This window comes from Suricata suricatta, chromosome 14 (assembly GCF_006229205.1).
Source record: "Suricata suricatta isolate VVHF042 chromosome 14, meerkat_22Aug2017_6uvM2_HiC, whole genome shotgun sequence".
In the NCBI taxonomy this organism is placed as follows: domain Eukaryota; kingdom Metazoa; phylum Chordata; class Mammalia; order Carnivora; family Herpestidae; genus Suricata; species Suricata suricatta.
This window is the reverse complement of record NC_043713.1, coordinates 35,347,757-35,358,889: the sequence shown is the minus strand read 5'-3', so window position 1 is coordinate 35,358,889 and position 11,133 is coordinate 35,347,757. Positions and strand designations below refer to the sequence as shown.

The window sequence follows — 11,133 nt, the reverse complement described above, 5'->3', positions numbered from 1 at the left end:
AGATGTTGACGAGGGTGTGGAGAGATGGGCACCCTACTACACTGTTGGTGGCAATGTAAACGGGTGCAGTCGCTCTGGAAAACAGTGTGGAGGTTCCTCAAAAAACTATTGATAGAACTTCCTTATGACCCAGCAATAGCATTGCTGGGGATTTACCCAAGAGAGACAGAAATGCTGATGCATAGGAGCACATGTACCCCAATGTTCATAGCAGCAATGTCAACAATAGCCAAAACATGGAAAGAACCTAAATGTCCATCACCTGATGAATGGATCAAGAAGATGTGGTATATATTCACGATGGGAGTACTTCATGGCAATGAGAGGGAATGACATATGGCCATTTGTAGGAAAGTGGATGGACCTTGAGGGTGTCATGCTGAGCGAAGTAAGTCAGGCAGAGAAGGACAGAAACAATATGTTTGCACTTATAGGTCTAACAGGAAAACAGAAGAGACCTAATGGAGAACCAGGGGGAGCAGAGGAGGGAGAGAGAGTTGGGGAGAGAGGGATGCAAAACTTGAGAGACTATTGAATGCTGAAAATGAACTGAGAGTTGAAGGGGAAGGAGGAGGGGGAAAAGAGGTGGTGGTGATGGTGGAGGGCACTTATGGGGAAGAGCACTGGGTGTCTAATGGAAAACAATTTGACAATAAAATATTATGGAAAAAAATAAATTTTAAAAAATTTAAAAAATTAAAATTGTAGTTTTAATTTGAGAGACTTAGCAAAAAAAGTATAATTTTTTGGCACCACTCGAAGATATTTTTGGCATCTGTACAGGGATGTTTCTCATCAAAGGGTGAAAGGCATCATCAGGCCTCCCTGAGGTCTTCTGTTCTAGTGCCACTGAAAAGTCATTTGTGATATCCTAGGTGTCAAAAATATGTGGTGGATGCCTATCAAATAAGAGAGATTGTCAGACTACATAAAAACAAGATGCAAATATAACTTTGAGACACTCAACACAATGCAAATACTAATCAAAAGTGACCACGAAATACCACCTCACACCTGTCAGAACCGCTAAAATTAACAACTGAGGAAACAACAGATGTTGGTGAGGGTGAGGAGAAATGGAATCCCTTTTGCGCTGTTGGTGGGAATGAAACTGGTGCAGCCACTCTGGAAAACAGTATGGAGGTTCTTCAGAACGTTAAAAACACAACTACCCTACAACCCAGCAATGGCACTACTAAGTATTTATCTGAAGGATACCAAAATGCTGATTCAAAGGGACAATGTGCACTCCAATGTTTATAGCAGTGCTATCAACAATAGCCAGTGTATGGAAAGAGCCCAAAGAGCCATCAGTGGATAATGGATAAAGAAGATGTGGTTTACATATATACAATGAAGTATTACTCAATAACCAAGAAGAATGCAGTCTTGCCATTTGCAACAACATGGATGGAACTAGAGGGTATTATGCTAAGCAAAGTATGTCAAAGACCATGAGACAAATCACATGATTTCACTCGTGTGGAATTGAAGAAACAAAACATAGGGGAAGGGAAGGAAAAATAAAACAAAGAGGCAAATCATATGAGACTCTTAAATATAGAGAACAGACGGAGGGTTGCTGGAGGTGGGTGGGGGGATGGGCATTAAAGAGGGCACTTAATGAGCGTGCCAGGGTGGCTTAGTTGGTTGAGCATACAGCTCTTGGTTTCTGCTCAGGTCCTGATCTCGGTGCTTGTGGGTTCGAGCCCCGGATTGGGCTGCATTCTGACAGTGTAGAGTCTGCTTGGGATTCTCTCTCTCCCTCTCTCTGCCCTTCTCTCTTAAAGTGCATGCTGTCTCTCTCTCAAACTTTAGAAAAAGCTTAACTTCCCAGGATGAACACTGGGTGTTATATGTAAGTAATGAATCATTAAATTCTTCTGAAACCGATACTACACTATATGTTAATTAACTTGAATATAAATTTTTTTAAAAAATCCCAAAAAAGGTGATATATTCTATTACATAAGTTTGAGAAATGAAGAAAGCCAAAATAAAAAGGTTTTGTTAAAAAGAAACTAGAAATCAGTTACAAAAAGATACTTGGAAAATGCCCAAAACAGTGTACTCAGAGTTAAACAGTGTACTCTAAATAAGCCACAGGTTTAAAACAAAAACAAAAACAAAAAACCCTTACAGGATTAAGTTATTCCCTTTTGAATGGAATGAAATATTCAGCATTCATTCAATTTTGAATTGAATGAAAACAAAAACAATGTATCCAATTTTGAAGAATGTAGTCAAAGCAGTACTTAGGGAGGTGTTTGTAGCATACATTAGAAAAGAAGAAAGGTTTCAAATCAGTTGTTTAAATGTCCACCTGAAGAAAGCAGGAAAGAAGGACAAATTAGGCCAAAAGCAAGCAGAAAGAAGAAAATGGTATAAAAATCAAAAAAGGAAAGAACAATGAAATCAACAGTTCTTTGAAAAGATCAATAAAATGTGATACATTTTTAGCCAGACCAAGTTAAATGGAAGAAAGGCACAGATCACCAATAACAGGAATCAGAGAAGAGATTGCTATAGTCAATAAAAGGATGATTGGGAATATTATGAACAACTTTATGCCCATATATTTAACAACTTGGGTGAATTGGAAACATTCCTTGAAAGATAGAAATGATTCAAGTTCGTTCAAGAAGAAATAATCAGAAGAGCTTTATATTAATTGAAGAAATTGAATTCATAGTTGAAAACCTTCCAATAAAGAGAGAAGCTCCTGGCCAGGTAGCTTCACTGAAAAATTCTGCCAACCATTTAAGGAATTTGTAATACCAACTCTACACAGACTTGTTCTGAAAGTACAAATCCATATTCTCCACGAATATAGATATAAAAAAAATCCTCAACAAAATATTGCCATTCTCAGCTCAATTTGCTTAAAAAAAAAAACCCAACCCTGATTTTGACTATAGTCCCAAGTACTAAAACTTTAACAATCTGAACACGAGTAACCATAGTTTTCATTTACCTGAATCAGAAGCCAGGACAGATCATTGGTAACTAAAGGGGGCTCTGTGATGCTGTGAATTCACTGAAGACCTATTTCTGCTGGTTACCTAGTGGTATATATGCTAGAATATATTAGCTGGATAAGCTAAATCAGCACTTTTATAGCCCCATGCTTGTGCCTGATCGATTTATTCTTATTTATTAGAAGCGATACTGGCAAAACCCTAAATTTGTTTGGGATTTGAGAAATCTGAGATGTTAGCTGTAGAAACTGAAGAAGTGATCCCCCCAAGGACCAGACCCAGGGGCGATGCAGTTAACTCCACTTATTTATTATTTAATGTATTTTGTGGCTATAGAGATATTTTAGAGGTCAGCTTGAAAGTTATCCAGGCCTCATGTCTTAGGGTCTATGATAAACTAGATGTTCATTTTAGGATGGCTGATTCCTTTAGAGTTTTCTCAGATACTTGTTTTTAGGAAGGCAATGCATTCTGTCTTAATCAAAAGTCTTCATAATTAATAAGTGATCATGGACTGTACATTGTTCAGATGTGGTAGATTCCACGGTGGTCAAACAATGAGAACATCCTGGGGTCAGACACCACCCCTCTAAACCCCCAATCTGACATAAGCTCGCCTCTGCCACTTACTGGGTGTCTTCTTGGGTTTTGAGTCTGGAGAACCTGACCTGCTCAGGTTGCTGGAGAAGACAGTGTGTGCAGCATGGGGAGGAGGGGCCAGGGCCGCACGCCCAAGGGCTGGATGGGTCGTGCAGAGGATTCTGGATTGAGTTCTCAGTGCAGGGGCAGCCACTGAAGGGTTTAACAGGGAGCAGTAGTGTCATCAGCTGGTCACCCCATCCTTCTGGCCTTGGTCTAGAAAGTGGATGGGAAGAGGTCAAGGTGTCTGTGGGGAGGCCTGTGGGGGAAGCGACCACCATGCAAATGCTGAGTCCCCCCCTGCCCTACATCCTTTTAAATCTAAGGTGGGAGCCTGTTCTCTTTCAGAGCTACTGTGCAAAATGGGAATATTCTTCTCATGATGAGACTTCTGCCAACTCTTACAGACCTGTGTATTCCATTCCCTTCCGCTCAAGCCTGTGACATAAGCAGAGAATGTGATTCTGGGCATTGCCCCCCATATGCTGATATTGAAACTCAGCGTGGCCAGCCACCAGGATAATTTTGCTATTAACTGCTTTATTCTTAACATTTTAAATGATCTGGTATCTGCATTCACCATATCAGTGTTTGACTTAACACAAAACTATTGTCCTCTAAATCTGTTGTTACCTGTTCACATTTTATAGACCAGGGACTCCAAGACTTAGGAAAAGTAAACTACTTTGCTCAAGGTCATATACCAAATTGGTGGTGACACCGGCTTTGAAATGCAGGTGGACTGCTTAGTCATTGATCTTATTAAGTTCACTCTTCTCTACCTGGTGCCTAGAACGGTTCCTGGCACACACTCAGGAAATACATGTTGGGTGCTTTTTATTGGGAAAATCTAGACTGATCTGACATAAGCTCGCCTCTGCCACTTACTGGGTGTCTTCTTGGGTTTTGAGTCTGGAGAACCTGCCACCTGAATCTCCTGGGTCAAGGCCAAGCTTGAGCTGTGTGAAGCTGGGCAGTCTGTGTTCCCAGGCATTCTATGTACACTGGAACAACTGGTTTCTACCTTCCTCCCATGTGCCCTTGGCACTTGGTAGCTCCACTCCAAGTAATTGTGGCATATTCATTGGTCCCCCTTTCATGTTGTGACCTCTGGAGGATGGGTCTTAGATCAGGGTCACCTCCTTATCCGCTAGGTCTGACCTAAGAAGAACATGTTAAATATGACCGAGGGAACCTGGAGTTGTAGGCGTGGGCCTGAGTCTCGAGCCAGAGAAGTCTGACACAGGGCTCCTTCGTCCACCTTGCTCAGGGCCAGACCCATCCTAGAACACGCGTGAGAGCCCAGGAGAGGGCAGACTGAAGCTGCTTAGAGGGCCATCACCAAGGAATCCAGTCCTTAATCCAGCACAGCATCCTGCCCTTGGGTTTTGAATGCCCTTGACCATTAGATCCCAGGAAAAAAAGGTGCCTCAAAGCTGAGCCCAGCTGCAGAAAGCACAGTGGTGTCAGGGAGGCCAAGGAGGAGGGAGATGGGAGGACGCATTCCATCATGACCGTGTTCGTTTTCCAGATATAGCTGCCATCGAGTACAATAGTCTACACACAGCTGGGAATAGAAGTCTGGAGAGAGGAAGGGTGGGGGCTGAGGGTGCACATGGGGCGTTGGCCTCCAAAACTCTCTCACCCCCTCTTCTGGAGTGTTCTCTGTGCCATCTGAGGTGAGGTCTATATCCTAACTGGATTCAGTCTCCTCACCTCCAGTGGACATCCTGTTCATTGTTCATATTCCTGTGTTTTTACTGTTCATTGAGTAAGTTTAATTAATTTTATATGTTATGTTTTTTATTTCAGAAAAGCTGTACAACTCCAGTGGACGAGATTTAAGAAGGGCCCTTTTCTCCCTGAAGCAGATATTTCAGGTAAAAAAACGACAAATGTGCTCAGAGGTCCTGTTTTTGCGTTGCTCATGGAATCAGTTACAGACCTGCATCTGCCTCTTACTGGTTACAGAAAGAAATGTTTCTTTAAATTGAAAGGTCAAGTCAGAGTCTTAGTTGGGAGTATTTTTACCATATCAAATGTGTCAAACCTAAGAAGTAAAGACAACTTTACCAAATCATGTTTTTCCATATTGACTTCAGACTTTTTTAAAAAGGAAAAACCTGCAGATATAATTGAGGTATTGTGTTGTCCCCAATACTGACCATCTTCCCCCCACCCCAGCCCCCCTCTCTATCCATGTCTCCATGCTGTTGGTGAATATACACATGAGTATTTATGTCTTTGTTAGTTTGTATGTGTTGTGTTGCTTGGATCATACTCCAGCTTATTTACTGAACATGGGACAGATGTAGGCATGATAGATGTCGCTCTGAGTGTTCTATTGTATGAATAAAGTATAACTGGCTGTGTTCAGACTTCTATAGGGAGGCGGTTTGGTTATTCCCAGTGTTGGCTGTTTTAGAAACCCATTCCGCTGTGGACATTTCCTTTGTGCACACGTGCAGGGTCCATTTTATCCTTTCTTCCTAAGCCTTCCCCCTTTCCCCGCCCTGAGAAAGTCCTGGTCCTAATGAAGAAGGCTAGGACAGGAGAGCAGGCAAGCTGCAAGACACTCACGTGTGTGACATGGCAGAAGAGAGACAGACAGAGCCAGGGGAGGAGGGAGAGGCTGCTGTCTGGGCAGTCAGGAGATGGCACGTGCACTGAGTGTCTGTATATTCCTAGGGTATATTCCACTTCTCTTCAGTTCCTGTCTTACACATATTCTTAAATTTTTTTTGGCAGTGATAGTTCTTTATTTAAAACTTTTTTGCTTTTAGTATTTATTTTTGAGAGAGGCAGAGCTCAAGCAGGGGAGGGGCAGAGAAAGAGGGAGACACAGAATCCGAGACAGCCTCCAGGTTCTGAGCTGTCAGCACAGAGCCCAATGAGGGCTTTGAACTCATGAACTGTGAGATCATGTCCTGAGCCAAAGTCAAATGCTCAACCGACTGAGCCACCCAGGCGCCCCTGTCAGTGATAGTTCCTCCAGAGCGGCAATTCCCCTTCATGGAGTCTTCCTGAGAGGGGACTGGCACAAAGGCCAACAGTCCATCCCATCTGCATTGTCATCCTGTTGTTCCTGAAACTTACTCAGGCATGCCCTTAACCTTCTCTCAGAGCAGAGTCCCTTCTTGGTGTTAACATTTCTGGACACGAGTCCTCTTGGCTCTTCCAACAGTTATGGTGGTGGACGTAAAGAGTCATTGCTCCTCATGCTGTGTCTCTGAAACACCTTGGGGTTGGGGTCTACCGTGGTTCAGACTGTTTCTTCTGGAGAAATGGCAACATCTTTCCATGGGCATTGCCTGCTTTTGATTCTCTCCATCTCAGTCTGTCCTCTAATTTTCTACCAGAGAGGTTTGAAGAAGTCCTTCTCTTGCTGGTTCTATGTAGCCTTCTGAATTACGTCTGAATTTCTCAGTATAACAGTGAAGCCTTTGTGGATCTAGCCTCTGCTACCCAATTGTCTGCCCTTGGCTGCATCCTAAATTCTACCTATGGTTGCCTTCTGGGAGCAAGCTGCACCCTTCCTTTTCTGCACCTTTCCCTCTGGACCTATTGCTTCTATCCCATAATGTGTTGCCACTCCACATCCACTCTCCATGTCTCTCAGTTTCCCTCCTGCTGTCTCCTCTTGCTAGTGTCCCTCTCCCTAAATGACTCCTCTCAGCTCCTCCAGATACCTTTGAAGTTCTCTGACTTTACTTGTAGTATAGAACTTGAGGTACTTGTCTGAGTCTAGCTGTCTGCAAGCTCCCTAGATTTCATCACTGGTTCTTTGGGGCCAAGCACAGTGTCTGGGGCTGTGTAAGCAATGGGTGAATAGACTGGGTCAATTGGATGGTCTTCTAGTACATGTCTATGCCTTTGTTTGGTCTTTCTGGCTTCTAATTTAGTAAACATTGTACTAATTGTCCCAACGTTCCATCTGTATCTCCCTGTTCCTTAGCCGAACAAATTTCCAGCAGTTGGGCTGGACTCTCACTGTGCCACCAGAGGGCCAGCCTCATGCCACTCCTCATCCTCACTCATCAGTCCCTCCACCTGCCTCATGTTTCTGTTCAGCTTTGACTTCTTTCCAAACCCATGTTCGCCTCACTGAGTATCCAGCTGGTGGCAGAACCGAACAGAGAAGAGTTAGTTATTCCAAGTGACTTTAAAACACTGTGATTTGTGTACTTTGAGTAGATACATTCTAAGAACTAAAGGAACCACACACACAGTGAACTGTTTGCAGTAATCCCATTGTCGCTGCTGGTGTTGTAGTGCTGTCCTAAGACTGGTGTATATATTCTAATTTGGTCATTCTTAGAGTTGTTAAGCATTAACATTCTTGACGTGAGGGGGAAAAAGAAGATAGAAAGATAGAAGAGGTTAAGAACTCCATATTCTTTAATTTAATTGGAAATATCAGAATGAACCCTTGGTGTTTATTATCTAACAAACAGGCAACTAAGCATATTTCCAGCTCCAAGTTTACTGAAAAGCACTAGAAGCATGGTCAGCCTATTACCTAAAGTACCACTGTGAGCCCCAAGGTTGTGATGTTAAGATACTGAAAGGAACAGACCTCCTTGGAGAACTAGTTGATTCCAATTCTGGAGTAGGAAATTGGTAAAAAAAACAAACAAGGAAGTAAGGAAAGTATCAGATACTCCTAGGATTCTTCCCAAAAGAACTGAGGAACATGTTGAAGGGTCTTCTACTGGGTGATTGGGAAATAGCAACATCAATAAGGATGATAATTACAATTGACTGAAACACAACAGGTAAGTTTGCATTGACGAGTTCATAATGATACTGAAAAATAAAAATGAATAGGTCATCTTAGGAAAATGCTAGTGAACCAGCTGATTGTTTTGAAAATGGGTAAAGTTTTAGAACTCACATTTATCTTTCCCTTTGCCTTAAAAAATTCTTAAATTTAAGTGTGATTTATATGCAGTGTTACATTAGTTTCAGGTATATAATATGATTTGACAATTATATTATACATGTGTACATATACATGTACATGGGTGTACCTGTGTGTATATATACACATATATAGATGTGCATATCCATACTGCTCTTGATTCCCTTCACCTATTTCATACATCCCCCCACCTACCTTCCCTCTGTATTTGAATCTATTTTTTTTTACTCTTTTTGGTTCTGTTTTATTTCTTAATTCAAGTGATTTCACTTAAAATTATACCCTCTAGGTCCATTTATGTTGCTGCAAATGGCAAGATCTCACTCCTTTCTATGGCTGAGTAATACTCCACTGTATATGTGTGTATATCTGTACATAGATACATGTCTATAAATAGACATACCACATCTTTATTCATTCATCTATCCATGGATACTGGTGTTGCTTCCATATGTTGGCTATTGTAAATAATGCTACAATAAACATAGGAGTATATATATCTTTTTGAATTAGTGTTTTCATTTTCTTTGGATGAATACCCTGTAGTTGAATTACTGGATCATAGAGTAACTATATTTTTAATTTTTTGAGGAACTTCGATACTGTTTTCCAGAGTGGTGGTTCCAACTTGCATTCCAATTCACAGTGCATGAGGGTTCTGTTTTTACTCCACAACCTCCCCAACCCCTGTCATTTCTTGTGTTTTTGATTTTAGCCATTCTGACAGGTGTGAGATGATAGCTCATTATAGTTTTAATTTGCATTTCCCTGATAATGAGTTATGTTCAGCATCTTTTCATGTGTCTGTTGGCCATCTATATGTCTGCTTTGGAAAAAATGTCTGTTTAGGTTTTTTTTCTGTTTTTGAATCAGATTGTTGTTTTTTGTTATTTTGTGTGTGTATTTGTAGGTTTTTGTGTTTTGGTGTTGAGTTGTATACATTCTTTATATATTTTGTATATTAATCCCTTATCAGATATATCATTTGCAAATATCTTCTCAGGTTGCATTTTTGCTTTATTGATGGTTTCCTTCACTGTGCAAAGACTTTTTATTTTGGTATAGTCACAATAGTTTAATTTTGCTTTCACTTCCCTTCCCTTAGGAGATGTCTAGAAAAATGTTTCTAGGACTGATGTCCTATGTTTTCTTCCAGGAGTTTTACAATTGCACCAAAAATAATAAAATACCTTGGTATCATATTCTTTTCTATGTGAACTTTAGGATAATGGAACAGTAATTGAAGGGAAGTTTTGTTAATAATAATCTTCTAGTAATAAGGAGGAATTATAGAATTAAAATATCACATTTCTTCATCCCTATGTGAGTTGATCTAGGCATTGAGCACTGACACTTGCTGAGATGGTGGCAATGAGATGAGCTGGAATGTATGTGGCTCCTCGGAGAGTTCACACTACCACTGATGGCGTGCTGAAGCCAACAGCGTCACCGCTGGGTCTCACCATGTCTCCCTGTGCAGTACCAGTTTATAAATGATCTAGGATAGAGGCGTGTGTTAATCTGTACCACAGTGCTGTAATGAATAAAGTCCAGACTGTAGGCCACTCTATAGGACAGATGACCTAGTTTCATTAACATATACATTTCAAGGAAAGCAAAAGATGAATTAAAAAGATCTTTAAAACTTATCAACTGAATGCCACATAATGGATCTTACTTGGATCCCAGTACAAAATGTAAAAAACAAAACAGTATTTATGAATCAGTTGGAGTGTTGGTCACAGACTGGACATTTAATAATATTAAAGCATTGGTTTTTTATTGTACATACATACTTTTAAAAAGAGTTTCTGTATTTGGGAGATGCTTAGTGGGGTGTTTATGGATTAAGTGATGTGATGTCTAGGATTCGCTTTAAATGAATAGAGCGGCAGCAGACAAATTAATACGGGTTGGTAGAAGAAACAGGATTGGTAGGAGTTGATTGGCACCTGAGGTTCACACACTTGTTCTGTCTTCTTTTCTATATGTTTAAAGTTTCCCATGGTGAAAAAATTTAAAAACAACAAAATTGGGGTCTTGCTGCTCATTCCTTCACTGAGTTTGTTCTGTGGTGTTAACTGAATTCTTGGGGATGTTATTTCTACCATGTATTCATCAAACGGATATCCTAAAAAAATTTTTTTAATGTTTTTTATTTATTTTTGAGAGAAAGAGAGAGACAGCACGAGCAGGGGAGGGTCAGAGAGAGAGAGAGACACACAGAATCTGAAGCAGTCTCCAGGCTCTGAGCTAGCTGTCAGCACAGAGCCCGATGCAGGACTTGAACCCATGAACCATGAGATCATGGCCTGAGCCAAAGCCGGATGCTTAAGCGACTGAGCCACCCAGGTGCCTCATCAAATGGATATTTTTGAGCAGCCTTTGTTCATATTACATAGTCCAGGAAGAAGGTGCTTGCTACCTGAAGTTTAGAATATGTTTGGAAGACTACACACGTGGGCACCAAACAGCTCTGAACCAGGCAGGCATCATTGGGTACTGAATGGATTACACAGGCAGTAGCTGTCTGGGGCTCAAATCACCTTCTCCCATACCCACAGTCTGCTTTTTAATCATCTCGTGTTTTCTACC

General features: G+C 41.1%; 1 protein-coding gene across 1 annotated transcript in view; it reads left to right on the top strand.

The window, feature by feature from the left end:
* The window catches only part of FHOD3 (formin homology 2 domain containing 3), a 396,352-nt gene that overhangs the window by 127,394 nt on the left and 257,825 nt on the right, over positions 1 to 11,133 (top strand). Inside the window, exon 4 of the mRNA XM_029921560.1 lies at positions 5,430 to 5,497. Coding sequence (XP_029777420.1) covers positions 5,430 to 5,497 — 68 coding nt within the window. The remainder of the gene's footprint in view (positions 1 to 5,429; positions 5,498 to 11,133) is intronic.